The sequence below is a fragment of the Mus pahari genome, chromosome 9 (genome assembly GCF_900095145.1).
Source record: "Mus pahari chromosome 9, PAHARI_EIJ_v1.1, whole genome shotgun sequence".
NCBI lineage: Eukaryota > Metazoa > Chordata > Mammalia > Rodentia > Muridae > Mus > Mus pahari.
Window position 1 is genome coordinate 47136605 of NC_034598.1, and position 22690 is coordinate 47159294.

At 35.3% G+C, this 22690-nt stretch overlaps 2 protein-coding genes across 2 annotated transcripts; one reads left to right on the plus strand and one right to left on the minus strand.

Annotated features, from left to right (window-relative positions):
• Nucleotides 1–6978: 6978 nt before the first annotated feature.
• LOC110326423 (olfactory receptor 6C65-like) lies at nt 6979–7920 on the minus strand. The gene has a single exon (XM_021204841.1). The coding sequence runs from the start codon at nt 7915–7917 to the stop codon at nt 6979–6981; it is 939 nt and encodes a 312-aa protein (XP_021060500.1). The 5' UTR covers nt 7918–7920.
• A 13239-nt stretch (nt 7921–21159) lies between these two features.
• On the plus strand, nt 21160–22144 carry LOC110327068 (olfactory receptor 6C74-like). Its single transcript, XM_021205790.1, has one exon. The coding sequence runs from the start codon at nt 21191–21193 to the stop codon at nt 22124–22126; it is 936 nt and encodes a 311-aa protein (XP_021061449.1). The 5' UTR covers nt 21160–21190; the 3' UTR covers nt 22127–22144.
• Nucleotides 22145–22690: the final 546 nt, after the last annotated feature.

The window sequence follows — 22690 nt, forward strand, 5'->3', positions numbered from 1 at the left end:
GTGTGTGTGTGTGTGTGGTTGTGGCTGTGTGTCTATGTCCCCCTATCTCTCTCTGTCTCTCTTTTTGTATTTTATGTTTTCTATATTTTGATCATATTTCTGAAGATTCATTTTCTATGTTTAAAGCCAGAATTTTTTGTTTTCATTCTGCCACCATCTATTACATTTACTATTTTATAACATGTAGTAATTCAATACAAATTCATCTAATCCTTTATGATTAACATCATTATGCCTTTTATGTCATCTTTTCTATAAAACAAAGTTCTTGATCATTGTGGAAATCAGTGATCAATTTAATTATGTTCAGGGATAGTCTAAATATCTAGCTAGAAAAGTAAACAATGTAGCTTCTATAAATATTTTCTTAACAAAATGATAAATATCAGTAGTTTTTGTATTTTAAGCAAATAATATTCCCATTTTTAAAATATCCATTATAAATTTTGTCTCCTTGTATTACTGGAGAATTTCAATTTTTAACCATCATTCTTGAGCTCTGAAATAAAGAGACTCTTCTCATTAAATTCAGCTAACATTTCATTGATCTGTATAAAATTGCTTTAAAAGGTTTTAAAATTTAGTTAAGTACCAAACAACATGAACAAAAGGTATTTTTTACATCATATAGCAATAATTTGTAATTGACAACTGACATACAGATATTTTAATATAATCTTTAAAAGTATCTTAAATAGCTATATCAGTAATATGAAATTGACTTGCTCAGTGTAAATAACAGAATCTCTCTCTCTCTCTCTCTCTCTATATATATATATATATATATATATATATATATATCATATATGCATATACATATATATATATATTACGTATATATTCATATATGTGAAACTGAGCTATAAATAAACTACATGAGAGGACAGTAGATAAAGATGAAACATTTAATATAAACTACTTGAAAATACTTACCAATTTAAAGCATCAGGCATATGATAATATGCTTAGTTCTCTTGAACCAAATCCATGCCATGGTCCTATAGGACAAAGAGAAATCAGTGTTTACATCTCTCCTCCCTCAAAGCTGGGCATCTCCTCACAACACCCATGATGTTTAATCTCAGAACATGCTGTGAAGCATCTTTATGTGTTTTCTAAAATCATCCAGTATCTAGGATCCTGACATGGTCTTTAAAATATCTTAAAAAGACATCTCTATTTGAGAATTGTATTGCTATAAAATTATTCAGATTATTCTAATATTTCCCAAAGTAATGTTGGCATTGTTTCCCCAGGGGAAAAAAACATAGCACTTATACTATGTTTACAACATAAAACTTCAAAGAAATTCTATAAAACATGAAAATGTATGACTTCTGGGATAGATAATAATAGGGCACTAGTGTATACAAGTAGAACATTACTTCCAATAATCACATTTAATTGGTTGGGTTTGTGAGCTATATCCCAGGAGCTTGCAGAACTTATCTATAAGTAATTAACTAGGTGTTTTTGAAGGGATGAGATTTAACAGCAAAATATAGTTATCTTCTCAATTGATTTTCATAGGACAGTGTTGAGATAGACTACATGGCACTCTGAGTTACTCCACAGTCTGTAAAACAGTAGTGGATTTTTTAGGCTGTGTCTGTGTCTGTCCTGAGAGACTCCATTTCACATGCAGCCTGTGACTCCATTTTGAAGGTGGAGAACAATTGTGGCATAGTGACACAGAATATGGGTTATCCTCAACACAAGGAAAGATCAGTTTAAAACATGGAAGTAAAGGTTCACTACAGGTCTAATGAGAAAATTCAGCTGGCCCTGAACCTACTGTGTAGCCAAGGATTGGCTTGAAGTTCTTACCCTCCTACCTTCTCCAACCAAAACCTACAATTTTAGGCATCACCACTGTATCTTGCTTAATATATTTCCTCACAATTTTGATATAGCTATTTTTACATATGTATTAACTGAAGGTGACTTTGTTCTATTTTAGCTTGAGAATTTGTGGTAAATGATATGATTTGAGATCCTTTAAGTCTTTTTTCAATCTGACATTTTTAAAGGCAAATATGATAAATCATATCACCAAGTTCCCTCAAAAATCATACATCTTTATTTTTCTTATCTTTATATAAACTACTTTCCTTTTAATACCATTAAGACATGTTATGGAATTTAAAAAAAAATAATAGGGACTCCTGGGTATATCTTATGGACACTGAAGAATATTGCTAAATGAATCATTTCTGCAATTATTTACTCTATATGTGAAAGGATGTATCTACGGTTTAAATTCAGACAGTAAAACCCTATAAATAGCCTGCCTGCATAGCAGTGAGAAGCACCTAAGAAAGCTTATATCATTTTATTTCATAGTTAAAATATATACTCAAGTTTTCATTTATATTATAATTATTTATAAACATAACTTTTATTCATCTAATATAACTGTTGTCTCAGAGGCTTACTGCTGAATAAGCTCAAATTTTCTAGCGCTTTCTCAACTCTGGCTGGCTGATTAAACTTAGTTGTTTTGGCTCAAAACTCCTCTGGAGGTGACTGATCCAATTAGGCCTCTCTCTTGACTTCTGACTGAATTGCTCTCTACATGGCTTCAAACTAAAGCTCGACATCTGTTCTAGTCTTCTGGTTCTGTCTAATTTTCTGGCTTGTTCTGTCTTCACCTGCAACCGATCGCTGTAAAACTATCCTAGTAAAACTCTCTCTGTGTCTGTCTGTCTGTCTGTCTGTCTGTCTGTCTGTCTGTCTGTCTTTCGGTGAATGTGTGTCCATCTCTGTTTTCAGTTTCTCTCTCTCTCTCTCTCTCTCTCTCTCTCTCTCTCTCTCTCTCTCTCTCTCTCTCTGTGTGTGTGTGTGTGTGTGTGTGTGTGTGTGAGTGAGTGAGTGAGTGAGTGAGTTAGTGAGTGAGTGAGTGAGTGAGTGAGTGAGTGAGTGAGTGAGTGTTTGTGGATGTGTGGGAGGCTGCCCTCTTAAGTCACCTCTTTTCTGTTTATTCCCATGCAAGTTGGGTCTATCCCATCTTCGGCTCATTCTGTCAAATCTTTCTTTGATTCATCACATTGTCTGCCCCTCAATTAGATGTCATTCTCAAACATGGCCTATTCCTTCTCTAAACTAAGCTCACATTAATTGTTTGGGATTAAAGGTATGTACTAAGGGCATATCTGAATTCCAGATAGATCATACTATTATTCCAGGCATGTCTACATTCCAGCTGTATCACATAGACCTAGAATGTCTTTAGTCATGATTGCTAACCAGACCAGCCATTTGCTGGTTTAAAATTTCTCTATAGCTACTCTGCCCTAAAAACCAGTTTTATAATTTCATACACTATTATCATTGTGTATGAAATTATATCATTCCTATCTCATAAACACAAAATTTTATTATACATTTTCCCATTACTTCTTAGTGAGTATGTGTGTGAGTATGCTTCTATGTGCACACCTTCAGGATATGGAGACTAGAGTACATACTTTCAGAGTCATTTATCTCCTACACCATAAGGATTCTGGGAATTGAACTTAAATCGTCAGACTTAAAGAAAAGAAGCTTTACATGCTTAGCCATTGCTGGTCTATTATATTTTAATTACAGCACCTTGGTTGTCCTCATTATCTTTCTATGAACTCAGAGCTCACAGATTTGACTCAAATATGATGGCTGCTCAGTGAATCCCAGGGATTCACCTGTCTCTCCATGATAATCATATTATAAGCACAAATCACCATGCACAGCATTTTTCTGTAGGTTCTGGGGATTGAACTAATGTCCTCATGTTTACATGGGAAATAATTTATCAACTAAGCTGTGGAAACAGCCTTATGTTTTTTTATTATTATATTGCCTTTACCTGCATTTTTTTTATTTTACACAAATTGAATTTTAATCTCTGATTTTACATATATTTTTGATGTCCACTAAAATAGTGTATACTGTTTTCAGTGGTGATTTAAAAACTTGATAGGTATTTGACGTATTTGTTTAGCACCAGCAGCTATACTCTTTTATATTCAATCCCACATTAAATGGAGTTTTATAAACATTGTATTAGTTCTCAGTTACTTCCTGAGCTAAATCTTCCTGATCTTTCATTTCATTTATTTGACAATGAAGTTGTATGTCAAAATATAAAGTCACTGAATTAGTGCTGGCAAATTTGCTACTGTGTTTCATTTCAAGAGGTGATCTTCCCCAGAATAAATGTGTCATCCTCTTACAATCTCTTTATTTATTATGGATTTGTAGCAAGGACTAGAATTCTGTTCCCAACACCTATGTCAGATGACTCACAACTGTCTATGAGGAGAAGGGAAGGGGCCAGAGGGAAGGGAGGAAGGATTGTAGGAGGGGGTCACCAAAAAGGGGACAGTGAGCTGGATGTAAGTGAATAAGTAAAATAAAAAATTAAATTAAAATATTTTAAAAAGCAACTCAAGGAAAGAGTTTATTTCAGCTTATAGGATTTAGTTCACAGCGACAAGGAAAGCATAAAGTGAGAAAGCTAAGGCTACTGTTCACCTTGCATATTTTATCAGAAAACAAAGAGCAATGAATGTGTTTTTTCACTAGTTTCTCCTCTTTATACAGTCTATGACTCCAGCTGATCAAATGGTGCCACCCATATTTAAAACGTATCATCTCACTTCAGTTAACCGAATCTGGACAATCTCTCACAACAATGCTCAGAGATTTGTGTCCAAGATGATTCTAGATCATAGCAAGTTGAAAACCAGTATAAATCACCACAGTGGTCAATCTTAATTTCGCTAAATGCCTCTTGGCACTGGTTCTTTGTGTTTGGCTATTTCACATTTCAGTTATTTAAAGTTAACTATTAGAGTGTCTGATTTTTCTATGCATATCCAACCTAATTTTGAATGCCTACACAATTGTTAATATAGGTGAAGTACTGTTTACCAAGTTCAAAATTAGGTTTAATTTCTCTGTGTTCATTAAATCATTGTTATGGTAGTTGGGATTGTGGCTTGTTGTTTTTAGACTCTTGGCCTCTTATTGAAGGATTTGAAATAAAGGCTCACATAAATGGTGAAGAGTCAAGGAAACACTGCTCAAGGAGAGTGGTAGTACAGATATCAAAAGAAAACATCATCAAACTGACTGCAGGTCATTTTTGTTTGAGGCTCTCTTTTATGGAGTTCAAGAAAAGATGTCTGTTGCTTAGTGGTATAGTGGAGTGGTTCTTTATTTTAATTGACAGACTTGCATTACATAAGCTCTTGACCCACTGTGAAAATACCTTTCCAAAATCCATCTGATTTTAATAACATGCACACCTAATCATGGGTAATATATTATGATCAATATGTAATTCTCCCTAAAAGGACTTTGAAAGAACATGGTTCATCTTATTGCTCAAGGACCCAAAGTCTAATGAGGGCAAATCATCTCACTTTTCCAGGCTTTAGGATATTATCCCATACATGTAAAGTAAAAATAGAGTGCTACCAAGGGTTTGCTAAAGAAGGTAACCTATTTTAGTTGTGTAAACCAGGTCTATGTGCGGCTTTATGCAAGGCGGGGGGGGGGGTCCTCAACTTCCAATAGCTTGGTTGCTAGGTACAGTGTTCAGAGAGTGGCATGTATATAGAATGTGCATCTGGTTTTAGAAAACCAAGAACATTATGAGAATAGAGGCATGTAACTGCTCTTAGCCAAGTGTTTGCCAAATGTCAGGTTCACAAGCCATTCCTTGTGTTTCCCTGCTTCACCTCAATTCAGTATTTATGCTTTTATATATAAAATGAAAAATGTATAATATATTTAATATAATTCTGCATATACATGTAAATATAAGCATGCCAATGATTATGCTAAAGATTATGTTAATGAGACTGAAAGCTGTAACATGGTGAGATTGTCATTAGAAAATTCTATTCACTATTTTGATTCTCAGATCTGTTTTGCACACTGTTCTTTGAATAGCATAAAAAAAATGACATTGCTTAAATTTACTTAAAAACCAGAAGCATAGACTTTTCACACCCTACCAAACTCACTCTATGAAGCCACAGTCACCCTGATGCCTAAACCACACAATGACTCAACAAAGAAAGAGAATTTCGGACTGATCTTTCTCATAAACTTTGTCAGGAACACATCAAAAACATCATCCATCATGATCAAGTAGGCTTCATCCCAGGGATGGAGGGATGGTTCAATATATGAAAATGTATTGATGTAATCAACCATATAAACAAACTGGAAGAAAAAAATCACATGATCATCTCATTAAATGCTGAAAAAGCTTTTAAACAAAAACTTTAGATCCCTATAGTTTTGTTTTTGTTTTGTTTCATATTCAAAGCTAATTTAGATCCTAAACAATGAAAAGTTTCAGGAAATCCCATGATGAAATTTTTTTAAAAATATCCTAATCTACCCACTCCAAAACCTCTCTCCAAAGACTCTCCAGTGTTCTGGTGGTCTAACCCAAAGACTTAATATTTTTCTGTATTAAATATCATCTTTACTAGAAATAACAACACTATTACAGGCAAAATGAGAGAAATTGAGTATATTTTTCTTTCTAGTTCAAACAAACCCATATTATTTCACTGATTACTATTTTCTAGCTTTTCACTAAAGCATTAGGCAATGTATTCACAGTATGAGTCAATAGGTTAGAAAATTACAGAAAAACAAAAAGAATATAAGGAAATACATTTGAATGTAGAAGATCTTATGTAAGAGAGTTTTTAAATGACTGTGAGTTATTTAGGTAGGTATTTATTTTGACTCCCATTCACGTCTTCCAGCACTGCATTTCTTTTCTCTTGCAGTAGTTTTCACTCACTGAAATACTAGTTAATTTACTTCCCTATTATGTTAGATGATTCCTAGTTACTAGAAGCAAGCTTTATAAAAGCATATTTTGTGCTTTATTCATGATTGTATGTCTATTTCCTAGAAAGAAGCTATCTATTGGTGAATTATTAGTGATTTCATTTACAGATTTCAGAAAATTCAGTGCTTCTTTGATGCCAGTAATTTTCTTGTGAAGTCCTTGAATGCCTGTTTGACTTGCTGGTTTCTTAGGGTGTAAATGAAGGGATTCAGCATGGGTGCTACTGAGGTGTTGAGCATGGCAACTCCTTTGCTTAGCACCACACCTTCTCTGGCAGATGTTTTTACATACATAAAAATACAGCTTCCATATGAAATGGAAACCACAATCATGTGGGAGGAACAAGTGGAAAAGGCCTTTTTCCTTTGCTCTGCAGAAGGTATCTTCAGAATTGTTCTAAGGATGAGTGTGTAGGACAGAATGACCAAGGCCAATGTTACTATGAGAGTAAATACTGCTAAGAAAAATGCCATCAGCTCGAGAATCTTTGTATCTGTGCAAGCAATCTGCAGCATGGGAGAAGAGTCACAAGTGAAGTGATCTATGATGTTAGAGTCACAGAACTCCAGCTGAAGGCCCATGATTACAGGGGGAAAAACAATGAGGAATCCGGCTGACCAAGAGGCAATTACAAGTTGAATACACACTTTGTTGTTAATGATAGCTGTATAGTGCAGAGGTTTACAGATGGCCACATAACGATCATAGGACATTGCAGCCAGTAGAAAAAATTCTGTCGCTCCCAGAAATATCAAAAAAAATACTTGTGCCATGCAGGCATTATAGGAAATAGCTGTATTCCCTGTAGCAATGCTGATCAGAAATCTCGGAATGCAGACTGTTGTAAATAAAATTTCTAAGAAGGAAAAATTCCTGAGGAAGAAATACATGGGGGTTTTCAAGTGAACATTAGACAGTGTCAGGGTAATGATGGTCATGTTTCCACTTACACTCAGTAAGTATGTGGCCAGCAAGAAGAAGAATATCACAATTTGTAACTCTGGGTCATCTGTAAGTCCCAGAAGAATAAATTCTGTGATTGATGTCTTATTTGACATAGCTAAGATCTGAATTTGTGTTGTTCTGTGAATAAAAAGAACAATGTCAATTCAAAGTCATTTGATAGAATTTCAATTATGTTCATAATGTTCTTACTCTCCAAAAACAAAGCTTATACTTAATGCCTTGGGAAACTGAAAGAACAATCCATTAAAATTAAAAGTTTATGTTATGTTCTGAGAAGGAAAAAGTTAGTTTGTTTCATTATTCTTGAGAAAGATTAAATAAATTATCAAAATGTATACATTGTAATTTGACCGATATGACCATAGTATACAATTTATGATTATCACTAGAAAGCTTATCTTGAGTCAAATCCAATCATTTTTGTTCTTACAGTAACACATACTGACCTAATATTCTTCAGCCTCCTGCCTCAGATCCATGGGAGTTTCTAGTCAGTAACCTCATACTCCTAACACCTCTGGGTGGTTTTTGTTTTGGTTCTATGACAGAATCTGGCTGAGTTGACTTTAGTTCAGAACTTACTGTGAAGCTCAAGATAACTGTAAACTTGTGATGCTCCTCCCTTTTGCTGGGTTTGAAAGAGTGCAGAGCTACATCTAGCATCCGATATTATAAAGACCTCAAGTTCATAGAAAACTTTAAGCAGAAAGCATTATGTGGGGGAAAACTGCCTGAAATATTTCATTTTTTATTATCATACAAATAACCCCATTTGCTCCTCTCTGAAATTAATACACATACAATATCAGCATATAATAACGAATAAGTTCAGATTATAAGAGCTCATTGTAATGCTAGTAAGCTTTTGCATGACAGACTTTCTCAAGTTTTGCTTTGAAAAAGAATATGCTGCTAAATTTATTGATTTTTAAAAAGTGTGACAAGAAAAATAAAGACACTATAAGGAAGAGAAAAATATAGGAATAATACACAAGTTAGCATAAAATACAATAATTACAATTATTGTGGAAAATATTAATATGTTCTTCACTCTATGCCTATAATCATCCTTCAAGGTTCTATGTACAAGCCCAAGGTTACATACTAGTGACTACAAATAGAGTAGCACTCTTGTTCGTATTCTACTTTATTATATCCAGTGTTCCAGTGTTCAAAAGAGACATACATTTTATTTGATGCATGAAATAATAAAGTTCTTAACTCAATAATAACTCTGCAACCTTTTAATTCTGGTGCCAATATTCTGTAGTTTATGTTAGCTCTCAGATTTACATCTATGCATCAAGTCTCGCAAACAAATCAATTTTAACAAATTTTTACACTCTAGTGACATGTACCAATAAAATGAGAGCTTTCAGTATTAGAATTTTAAAATTTCAATGACTTAAGTACTCAACCTCTGAAAGACACTTTCTGGAAACACATCCATGCACTATACTGCTACCAGTTCTAAGAAGCAAGAATTCCATTTCGTGATTCTCGGGTAAACCATGAAAGGATTCTGAGTTAACGATGTGCAAGGATGCTGCAAAATGGTTTCCTGTGTCCTCTGCCCATTAGGGCTGTATTAGTAATGTCATTGATGTTTACCTGAGAAAATGCATTTGACTCCTTTCTGCGATCAGTGTTATACATTTTGTAACTCAGTTGTCAGGTTTAGGAAAGACATAAGAAGGAAAAACAGTTACAAAATTTAACAAAATTGCCTCATGCTATATATCAAAAGGACTTATTATAAATAGTTCTGATTTAGAAAGTTGAGTAATATTGTTGACAAAGACAAAATATACTTACTTTTATGTTTGTCTGGGCATTTTTATACCTGTTTTTCTGATTGTCTAATATTTAGTTTAAAAAAACAATGATTCAATTAGGCAAAGGTTGTTTCATTTTTTAAAATAATTTGGCCAAATTAAGTATTTCTATTCAGTAACTCCCTTAACAAAACGTAAACATTTTTTTCTAGGTTTAGCTTGTGAAAGCCTATCCAATTCTCAATCCAAATTCTGATCTTTAAGAATAAGAAATATCTAAACATCATATGCCATTGACTGGATAACTTTTGTAATATTGTTCAGCAATTCATATATTTTTAAAAATGTTCTGTAAAAAGAATAGATGCATATGTATGTTTGTGAATAAGATTTAGAAGAGTTTGTCCTGGTGGAAAACATAATAGACACATCCCTAGAGAAAGAAAAGCTAGTATGTCTACAATTAATTAATTTAGGCAACATTTTCATCAAATTCCTTTGAGAACCATTAGGTACGGGAAGGTGTTGAATTCTATGTATAATGCCAGGCATCCTATGAACCAAAGGAAAGATTGATGAAACAATTACTGCCTGCTGAGTAATTGTTTAAACTATCCTTCCAATTATTCTGTATGTTTTAGAATTGGTTTGATTTTGGCTTTTAGCTATTTTGTATCTTTTTTGGTTCCCATATTAATATTAAGAATTTTTAAAATTTATATTAAAATTGCATTTGAAATTAGATGGGAATTGCATTGAATTTCTGTAATAAGCTTTTGGTAAAATAACCATTTTTATGTTAATCACCTTGAGCATAAGAATTCTTTCCATCTTCTGGTGTTTCTTCAGCTTCTTTGTCTTAAAGTTCTCATTACATAAGTGTTTCTCTCCCTTGGTGAGATTTATTCCAAGATATTTGAGGCTATTAAGACTGGGATTGTTTCCCTGTTTTCTTTCTATGTTTGTCATTGACATAAATAAAGGTTACTGGTTTTGTGTGTCAGGTTTATGTCTTGCTACTTTGCTGAACATGTTTGTTAACCTCAGGAGATTTTGTTCCTTCTATTCCAAATTTTCCAGAACTTACACCATAAAGGGATATTGAATATTGTAAAAGGCCTTTTTTTTTTTTGCATCTAAAGAGATGATCATGTGTTTTCCATCCTTGAATCTATTTATGTGGTAGGTTAAATTCTCTTGATTATGAATGTTGAATAACCCTTGCATCTCTTTATTAAAGCTGACTTGATCTTGGCAAATGAGCTTTTAGATGTTCTCTCTTTTCATAAGATTATTTTTGTTGCTTTTTATTCCTATATATTTAATATCACATGTTATATCATATTCCTTCCCCTGCAAAATCAAAAACAAAAACAAAAAAACAAAACTCTCCCATATACCAGAAACAAAAAGAATGAAGAAATCAGGAGAGCAATCCCATTCACACACACACACAAATATCTTTTAAAAATTAAGCACAGTGGGATAAATCAAATCAATAATGTGAAAGCCTATACAATAAAAAGTTTAGAACCCTGAAGAAGGAAACTGAAGATGAGCCAGACACAGGAAGATTTCCCATACACTGGGGTTGGTAGGGTTTGTAAATGGTATTCTATAGATTCAATGTGTCTCCCTTCGAAATTCAATGTAATTATTCTCAGAAGTGGAAAAGAAAGAAAACACAATCTAAAAATTTAGATGAAAGTACAGAAGCTCCATATAACCAAAACCAATATTGACCAATAAAAGCACTGCTGGGAGTTCACCATTATTGACACTAATTTATATCACAGCGCTGTAAAAGAAAGCAACAACAAAGAAAACAGAATGACCAGAGAAAGCATACACACAAATTAATGGTATAGAAGATCACCCAAATACAAATCCACTCACCCACAGCTATTAAACAAAGTACAAAAACAAAAACAAAAAAAAATATCTATAACAAACAGTGCTAGAAAACTGGATATCAACATGTAAAAGAATGAAATTTGTTCTTCCTCTCTCTCCCCCAACACACATCATCTTCAAATAGATCAAAGAGCTCAATATTAGACAAGAAACTCTGAATATTCTAGAAGTAAGAGTACTGACTACACTCCAGGATACTGGCTCATGTAAGGATGTAGAAGAATTTTAATCCAGCAACATGGCTACTCTGGCAAGGAATCACATCCAAAGATCTTTTAGGTCTATGTGATCTGGGTAGAATGCAGACATACCTTTAATCCCAGGAGACAGAGGCAAGCAGATTTCTAAAGTCCAGGTCCGCCTGGTATAGAGCAAGTTTTGTCCAGCACCAAAAGACAGAGGTATGCAGATCACTGCAGTTCAGTCACGTCAGTGAGTTGAGAAGCAGTGCAGTGGAGTGGAGTTCATGGAATTCAGAGGCAGTTTTTACAATAACAGTTTTATAGAGATAGGTTGCAGAGAGAACAGGCTATACACAGGTGAAGACAGGAGCAGGAGAATAAGAACCTGGAAGATTAAAAATATTGTTAGAGTAAGTTTGGGGCCAAGCAGAGCCATTCAGGAGAAGCTGAGAGAAGCAGATTAATTCAATCAGCTTGAAGAGGAGTTTGAGACAGAACAGCTGAGTTTAACCAGCCAGCCAGAGTTTAGAAAGAAGTAAAAGGGTCATCTTATTCATCACTAAGCCTCCATAAGAACAGTTACATTAGACGAATAAGTTACTTTTACATAAAGACACTCTAAATACAATCCCACTAACCCAGAAAATAAAACCAGCAATCAAGAGGTGGAATGGCATAGAATTAGATTAAAGCTTCTGTAGGGCAAAGAAAACTTAATCAAATGAAGAGGCAGCCTATAGAATAGGGACATTTTCTATCAGCTACTGTAGTGATTTGAATAGGTTTGCCCCCATCCCCTTCCCTGAACTCAGGTGTTTGAATGCTTAGCCCACAAGGAGTGCTACTACTAGGGGGTATGTTCTTGTTGGAATAGGTATGGCTTTGTCAATGTAGAGGTGGGCTTTGAGACCCTCCTAGCTACCTATGAAACAGTCTTCTAGAAGCCTTCAGATCAAGATGTAGAGGTCTCAGCTCTTCCTGGGTGAAATCTGCCTGGATGCTGCTATGTTGCCTCATTGATGATAATGTACTGAACCTCTGAACCTCTAAGCCAGCCCCAATTACATGTTGCCCTTTATAAGACTTGCCTTGGTCATGGTGTCTCTTCATAGTAAAAGACCTAAGACAACTCTACATCTATCAGAGGACTGTCTCCCTGCACTGAGTCGGGTCAGGCTGGGCCAACGAAAGGCTGACTAGCCAGGGAGGAGTGAACAAATGCATGATATTTGTAAATCTGATCAAGAACTCTGGTTTTGTGTACTTTGTGGCTTGAAAGAGGAGTATCCTCCATAGGCTCCTGTATTTAAATATTCATTTCAATTGGTGGTGCTATTTTGGGGAAGGTTATGGAGCTTGTGGAAGAAGCAAACTCATTGGAAAAGTACTTCACTGAATGCAAGCTTTGAAGGTTTATAACCTTACCCCCACTACCTGCTTTCTTTGCTTCCTGTCTGTGTTTTAAATGTGATCAACCAGCTTCCTGCTCCAGCCGTAATGGCACTTCTGCCCTTCCACAGTAGACACTTATCCCTCTGTGGACCTACATTTCACATCTGTCAGAACACTGTTCAAGGAGAGGAATTACAGGGGCGCGAGGCTACATTCTGAGCTCATAGGATGCTGACACATGGCTCAGGGGAGATGAAACACAGCCTAAGATAAGGGTCCCAGCCCGTGATTCTCTGGGTGAGAAGTGGCATGGGCTGGAACAGAGGCTGTGGTTCTCAAACTTATAGGCATCCAGACACCTATAAGTTTGAACCTTGAAGAATTGAGAAGGGGATGTGGGGATTCAGGTCTGAGATGAGCCCAGGACAGGAGGAATCTGGATTACCTCAGGAAAGTGCAAGGAGTGCAGAGAGGCCTTCTGTGGGAGGCTTACTAGCAGCTTTGTATGACTAAGGCCTTCCTCAAGACAGTCTTTGCTTGTCCTGTTTAGTCATGGCAGAAAAGGATGCATATGGTTTACTCAGGGTTGATCAGAGATTAAAGAGCTTTTGCAGGAAGGGATATCCAGGAAGGGACGTTTATAGGACAAACCTTTGGGGCCCATCTAGATACCTCATTAGCAGAGAATTCTGGGTTTCTATGCGATGGAACCAGTTGTCATGGCCCACTCAGTGGGATATTGTGGTCATGTGTTCCAGGATAGGAACCTGGTCCGGAGTAGATTCAATCATCTACCATTCTCAATTATGGTAGAATTACCAGGATTACTTAATCTGCTCATCCTTACCAGTTTTTTTCTGTCTGGTGATTCGGTTCTACTTGCCCCACATCACCTCTAGAATCATGAGCTAAAATAAATAAACCCTGTTTTCCTGAAGTTGTTTTTGGTCATGATATTTTATCAAGCAACAGAAAGATAACTAGAAGAGAGATCTTACAGGTCCCAGGAGTGATCTTACTACCATTATCTTGCTAAATGTACATACATTGTGGGTGGTGGGCTGTGAACAGACAGCCTAGTTCCCTGTTGAGCAAAGGTCTGGAACCTCAGAGTCCTGGTGGGTGGTAATTTCCACCCACATGGGACAGAATGAGTTAAACCATGCCTCCTGGTTACTTGGCTCCTGTCACATAGCTACAGCCTCCCACAGCCCCCCTGCAGAGGGGTATGGGCATCAATCGCATAATTGCTGCACCAAGCCCTCCCACATGCAAATAAGGTTTCCCCAAGCTCTCAGTTCAAGCCAATGAGAAGTACCTGCTGTCAAACCCTGAATCACCCCCAAAACTGTCTATAAATCCTATCTAGGGAATAAAATGTGTATGAGAACTACTCCATCATCTGAGCCTTTTGTCCTAAGAGCTGTAACTCTTGGGAAGAGATCTGTTCTCCTGCCTAAGGCTCTGCAGCACTCCTCACTGGATATTTTGCTTCTCATTGGCCCAGCCAGACCCAGCTCAGTGAAGGGCAGTTCAGAGTTACCTGGAAGGCACCTCAGAGACAGAGGTGGATCCAACTGCAGCAGCAGAAGCAGCAGAAGTGACTTTCCTTCCTTGCTTACACTCTCCAGAACCCTCATCCTAGGCCTGGCCAGAGATCTCTGTGGAAAGCCTCTGGTACTCAGGCACACAGTACATAGTATAAAAGTTTCCTGTATATGTCTACTCTCATCAGAGAAGTTTCTTTGTGTAATGGATGGTTGTTAATGTAGAAACTCAAATCTAAGCAAAGGTCAGCAAATAAGGTTTAGAAGATCGCTCACCACAAAGAGGACATTTATATAACTACCCCCTCCCTGCTGCCACTGCCACCCAGAGCCCGTCACAGAAGAGGAGGCAGAAAGATTGTGTCAGAAGTCAGGAAGGAGCAAAATTATGTATTTTGGACTTGGTAGGACTGTGGCATCCATGAACTCACAGCAGCGATTACTATCTGCACAATACCTGCACAAACTCAACACAACCAACCTAACAGGTTACAGGGAGAAGTTCTCAGGACCCTCTGCCTTTAGTTGAGGAGCTATTGACAGCTGATCTATAATAGAATGACAAGCAGTTTCTTTAAATATGTAGTTCTTAGTAGGTGGGCCATGTCAGTGGATAGCCCCACACTCATGAATATGTGGGAATCAAATATTGGAGTTCTTAGATTATTTTTTAAAAGGAGACACAAAGATAGTCAGGGTGATGGGTATGGGAAGAATTAGGCAGAGGAGAGGGAATGAATACAACCAAAATGCATTATAATTATGTGTAAAAATGAAAAACAATTAATAAACTGCATTAAAAAGAAACTGCCTTTGAAATGCTATGATAAAATTTAATACTTTTTAACTAATTGAAAAAGTTGATTTCCAGAGTGATTGTACCATCTTGAAATCCCACCAACAATGGAGGAGTGTCCCTCTTTCTCCACATCCTTGCCAACATCTCCTGTCACCTGAATTGTTGATCTTAGCCATTCTGACTGGTGTAAGGTGGAATCTCAGGGTTGTTTGATTTGCATTTCCCTGATGATTAAGGATGTTGAACATTTTTTCAGGTGCTTCTCAGCTATTCGGTATTCCTCAGTTAAGAATTCTTTGTTTAGCTCTGTACCCCATTTTTTAATGGGGTTATTTGATTTTCTGGAGTCTATCTTCTTGACTTCTTTATATATGTATATTGGATATTAGTCCCCTATCTGATTTAGGATTGGTAAAGATCCTCTCCCAATCTGTTGGTGTCATTTTTGTCTTGTTGACAGTGTCTTTTGCCTTACAGAAGCTTTGCAATTTTATGAGGTCCCATTTGTCAATTCTTGATCTTACAGCACANGCCATTGCTGTTCTGTTCAGGAATTTTTCCCCTGTGCCCATATCTTCGAGGCTTTCCCACACTCTTTCCCTTATAATTTTCAGTGTCTCTGGTTTTATGTGGAGTTCCTTGATCCACATAGACTTGACCTTAGTACAAGGAGATAAGAGTGGATCAATTTGCATTCTTCTACATGATAACTGCCAGTTGTGCCAGCACTATTTGTGGAAAATGCTGTCTTTTCTACTAGATGGTTTTAGCTCCCTTGTCAAAGATCAAGTGATCATAGGTGTGTGGGTTCATTTCTGGGTCTTCAATTCTATTTGATTGATCTACCTGTCTGTGGCTGTACTAGTACCATGTAGATTTTATCACAATTGCTCTGTAGTACAGCTTTAGGTCAGGCATGGTGATTCCATCAGAGGTTCTTTTATCATTGAAAAGAGTTGTTGCTATCCTAGTTTTTATGTTATTCCAAGATGTATTTGCAAATTGCCCTTTCTAATTCACTGAAGAATTGTGTTGGAATTTTGATGGGGATTGCATTGAATTTGTAGATTGCTTATGACAAGATAGCCATTTTTACTATATTGATCCTGCCAATCCATGAGCATGGGAGATCTTTCCATCTTCTGAGATCTTCTTTGATTTCTTTCTTCAGAGACTTGAAGTTCTTATCATATAGATCTTTCACTTCCTTAGTTAGAGTCACACTAAGGTATTTCATATTATTTGTGACTATTATGAAGGGTGTTATTTCCCTAATTTCTTTCTCAACCTATTTATCCTGTGCGTAGAGAAAGGTCATTGATTTGTTTGAGTTAATTTTATATCCAGCTACTTCACTGAAGCTATTTATCAGGTTTAGGAGTTCTCTGGTGGTATTTTTAGGATCACTTATATATACTATCATATCATCTGCAAATAGTGATATTTTGACTTCTTCCTTTGCAATTTGTATTCCCTTGATCTCCTTTTGTTGTCTAATTGCTTTGGCTAGGACTTTGAGTACTATATTGAATAGGTAGGGAGAAAGTGGGCAGCCTTATCTAGTCCCTGATTTTAGTGGGATTACCTCCAGCTTCTCTCCATTTAGTTTGATGTTGGCTACTGGTTTGCTGTATATTGCTTTAATTATCTTTAGGTATGGGCCCTTAATTCCTGATCTTTCCAAGACTTTTATCATGAATGGGTGTTAGATTTTGTCAAATGCTTTCTCAGCATCTAACAAGATGATCATGTGATGAAAAAGTTGAATGTCTATATCTATGCCCCTCCCTCAAGGCTCAAGGATCTATAAGAAAGATAAGATGGAAACATTGTAAAAGCCAGAGGTGATGAGTGACTCCAAGGAAACAGGGTCTTCCAGACACATCAGGACTGGTAGAAATGGTGAGAGAACAGGTGGGACATCCACAGGCTCAAGCCTGATGGGGTCCTAGCAGTAAGTGGGGAAAGTAGGCTTGGGTTTAGTCCTCTATCTGTTCATATTAACTTGTGAAGAAAAAATTAGTTTTCTCCATTGGAGTCTCTTGGGGTATATTAACTACACCTAACGACAGACCCCATGCACAGGAGTAGTCGGACAAAACAAAATAAAATCAATATTTTTGTAAGTGTGTGTGTGCGTGTGTATTTTAATTTTTTTCATTTTGTTAATAGAGAAATAAAAGTATAACATAGGAGATCAGGAGTTTCTCAGAAATATTGGGGCAGGGGAAATATGAGCAAAGTATATTGCATTATAAGATTTAATAAAAAAATTAAAATATGTGTTAAAATTTCTTTCAATAAAAACGAAAAATAATGGCCTTCATAAAACAGCTAACGAGCCATAAACCATCCCATTGTATTTTTATTAAATCGTAAGAATTTTGTCATATGTACTTTCTGTCTTCACTCAACAGGCCAAGCAATGTAGACTTCACATGCCAGTCACTCGGCTTCCTCAGTCACTGAGTTGACAGCTTGAAGTACATTCTAAAATCTTTTCTAGATACTGTTTGACCATTGTTTCTGCTCTATGGTCTACTTTCCCATCTTCTACCAATCTAAATTATATGCACATCTGAACTTCCCTTAGTTCCATACAGAAGAGAACAAACAATATTTCATACATGATTTCATCAGTTTGGCATTCTTACTTATCTAAAAATTATTTTATGCCACATCAGTCATTACACATTTGTTATCTTATCAATTCTTTCAATTATTTGATATGTCTACACTGCTTTAAAGCCCCCCAAATAAAGCATATACTACATTTAAAAGTGCATATTCATTTCTTGTTAGGTAAAATTAAATTTTAGGAATTTCTTAAATTGCAATTCATCCTCAGAAAGAAAATGTCTTACTGTGCAATAGGTTTCCCAATCAGTTGATGAGATCACTATCTGTGAAAAGCTTTCTGGCATCATATGTAACAAATTTAATCTTCCATCAATTTGAGTTCATTTTAATGAGTTTATTAATAAAGAATAAAAATTTGTCTTTTTTTAAATTTCTGCAACTTTCTCTTACATATTATTTCAGAGTTAATCTTTCCTATAGTTTAGATTACACGTCTACAAAATTTCAGATTGTTTCCTTGAAAGATTTTATTTATGTATTCACATTCTATAAGTTACTGAAAATTTATGTAGGCTGTGTTTTCTAGCCCTGTTATTACTATATAGATATTAATGTGATTAATTTGTTTGGAGACTAAAAGAATAAAGTAAGGTACACTCCACAAATAGCGTATTTCTTGTCAAGTTATGATAGAATTGTCATATGCAGATTTACTAATTATCCCCTTTTCAGATATTTTAAATTGAATAGAGAGCCCATACATCCTTTGATGTTTTGAAAATCTAAATTATTTTGAAGACAATTGAATTTTTACTGTAGGTTCTGGATTTCACGTGTCATCAGCATAACAAAGTTCCCTTTAGCTATTAGGACTCTTTCTTAGCTTTGTTATTTTGATTTTAGAGTTAATGATGAAAATAGACAATTAGTGTACTTTCCACAATAATACCCAAGGTCTTGCATACAAGGTCTTGGTGAAAAGATTATTAATTATTAAACATGACAACCTCCAGTGATATGGAGACAAAATCATGTTTATTGAAGATGGAATGAGGCAGTTGACTACAATTCTTCAGTTACAACAAAGCAGAAACACACTATTGTTTGGGAAGACACTATTTATTTAGTTTGTAGAGGAAACAAAACAATGGATTTAAAGATGTCACATGCATTGTGATCAAAGAGGGGAAAATATGATTATTTTAAAATGAACTGGATTTTAATCTGAACAAGTTCTCCATTGAAACAAATGAAACAAGACAAAAATATGGGCTAGGAAAAAAAATATCCATTCTGGAAGAAATTTTCATGTTACATTTTTAGACACAAATAAAGTTCCATAATGTATCTACAAATAAAACCTCTATGGAACTCAAGGAGAGTAAGTAATTTTAGTATTTTCATGTTGCATACAAAAACGTTGTATTAAGAACAGTTCTGTCTTGAACATAGATTATACCAACTGAATCTAGCATTACAAAAATCTGATAGCATCCATGTAACTCACAGGTAAGCTTTCCATGTACGCATTTGAAAGCTGGCTATGCTTGTTATCAGAAAAGCTTTACACATAGTAACTTTTTTTTTTCAGTGCCTTTTATTCAAATTTTATTGTTATATATTGCTTATATTTAAGAATTAGAAAATATAATTGTTAACATTGGAGGTAGTATTGAATGTAAATTATTTCTTATACCAAGAAAGCTACATAAGTTGAAATGGAAAATAATTAAGAAGAAATGTTTAAATAAATGTAAAATGTTTATTTGCTGAGTCAAATAAGTTTAAATATAAGACTTGTAAGTCTGTTTTCCTGCAGAACCAGTTTATTTAATTTCAAAGAACTCTGAAATTAAAACCTACCACTAACAAATTGTCATTTTAAGTGATTTATTTCAATTTCATTTTCATTGATTTAACACCTTAAAATATGAAACCATTCTGGATGTGGTAGTGCATGCCTTAAATTCCAGCACTCAGCAGGCAGAGGCACTTCTGTATGTGTAAGATATACCTGGACTATGTCAGGTATTTCTAACTCACTCCTGAATTAAGAACATCAAATATATGCCAAATTTATCTAAGATCACATCCATGTGGACTTGAGAAGTCCTGAATGATACTAATCTTCAATTACAAAAGTAACACATTTCTCTCACTTTCTGTTTCTTAAATACTTTAATAATTAGACTTTTAACTATTTACGACACTTATATTTTATTTGGTCTGTTTCTAAGGGATAAAATAATATTAATCTTATATTAATCGAATTAGCTAGAATTAAAGATATTATGTCGTTTATAAAAAAGACAACTTTGGATCACATAGTGAGTTACTAACCAGCCTGGGATACATAGTGAAACCCTATTTCAAAAATAATTCAGACCCCTTCCCCCAAGGCTCAAAGAGCTATGCAGAAGAGGATGTGGAAAGATTGTAAGAGCCAAAGGAGATGGATGTTTCCAAGGAAACAGTGTCTTCTAGACACAGCAGGATAGATGCACAAACTCAAAGAGACTGTGGCAGCATGAACAATACTTGCTTTAGTTCAGGTGAGGTGAAGAGAGGAAGTGAACATGGGGATCCATTCCTAACTGAGAAGCTGTTTGCAATTGATATCCACCAGTGAAGGGAAAAATCAGTTTTCTACAATGGATTTACTTGACATATCAACCACACTCCAGGACGGTCGCCATGCCCAAGGGTAGTAGCCAACACACAACAACCTTTGTGACTTTTCTGATAGCTTTTTGTTGCAATTTTGTTTTGATATTTTTTGTTTTGATATTTTTTGCCTTTTTGGTTTTGTGTTTTATTTTTGTGTTTTAGCCTAAAATATTTGTTGGGAATCTATAGTATTGGGAGTTTTATTTTCAAAAATGTGGGTAGAAAATGAGAAACATGCAAATATTCATCACAAAAAATAATAAATCATATTCCAAGTATAATAAAATCTGAAAATAATTGGAAATGAGTATCTGAGACATGGGTTTATATAAGTGCTGTTATAGTTGTAGTTCTGACCAATGAGTAAATTTGGAAACATAGAAGGAAACAAAACATTCTGTATTTTCATTGCATAGCAGGATTCTTCATATCACTTTCAAGTCTTTTAAAAAAGAACTCACCAATTATTATATTTTGCCAGGCTGGAAAGATCTAGAAGACATTTAAACATGAGAAACCATACATTGGTGACAACCTTTATTCTTCTGGGATTGACAGAAGACCCAAAGTGGCAAATTGTAATCTTCCTTTTCCTATTTATAACATATGTGCTGAGCATCACTGGAAATCTTACCATTATCTTTCTCACCCTGTTGGATTCCCACCTCAAAACACCCATGTATTTCTTCCTTCAGAAGTTTTCCTTCTTAGAAATCTCTCTGACATCTACTTGCATCCCCAGGTTCCTGGTCAGCATAGTGACAATGGATAGAACTATTTCAGTGGAGGCTTGCTTCACACAGTTATTTGCTGCCTTTATCTTTGGGATAGCACAGTTTTTCTTGCTGGCTGTCATGTCCTATGACCGCTATGTGGCCATTTGTAGACCCCTTCATTATACAACCATCATGAACAACAGAGTCTGTACATTGCTGTTCGGCAGCTGCTGTTTAATTGCTTTGTTTGCGATCTGCCCTGGCGTCATTGTGAGTCTGAGTTTGGAATTCTGTGATACTATTATTGAACACTTTTTCTGCGACTACTCCCCTATCTTGAAGCTTTCCTGCAATGATACAAGGTTCATGCAACTGCTCAATTTCATTTTTGCCATCATTATTCTCCTGATGACCTTGGCACTAGTAATGTTCTCTTATGGGAAAATCATAATTACAATTCTGAGGTTCCCCTCTGCTCAGCAGCAGAAGAAGGCCTTCTCTACCTGTTCCTCACACATGATTGTTGTCTCCATCTCTTATGGTAGCTGCATTTTTATGTACATCAAACCTTCTGCTGAGGAAAGAATATCTTTAAACAAGGGGATTGCCATTCTCACTCTTGCACTTGCACCTGTACTAAACCCTTTTATATATACTCTAAGAAATAAGCAAGTCAAAGAAGCCCTAAAGGACATCATTAAAAAGTGTACCTCAGCTACTTCAAAGTAGTGAGTTAGGCTTGATTAGTGTGCTAGTAAGATTATTGAAATTATAGTCCATAACAGCCCCTGTTTTAACATATGTATACTTCATTTTTGTATTGTGACAGTTACTGTAATTGCTCACACTTGACTCTAGGTCTTCAAAGTTTTCATATTTTTAGTGATGGTATCTGGATTCATGATTTCTCCTGTGTGTTGTTGGAATCACTTCCTTTTTTAAATTTGATGCTATGAAATTTATACAAATCAAAATATTCCACTATGAATTCCCTATGGAAACATCATATATCTATGACTTTCTAGAAAATGTATGCTTAAAATATTATTTGTGAGCTTTTACTAATAATTGACTTTAGCCTATAAGCCTCTAGAAACAATTTCTTCTGCTATATTTTACCTGAATATATTACAATTCTGGAAACAAATTCTTATTCTGTCCTCCTTACTTTATTCTTTCTTATTCTTTATGTCTTTTTTTTTTTTTTTTAGTATTGATTGATAGTAGTTTTCTATGTATATTTGTTCATTGACCTTCATCGGTCATCCACAAAATTTTCAAATTTTCTTTTTA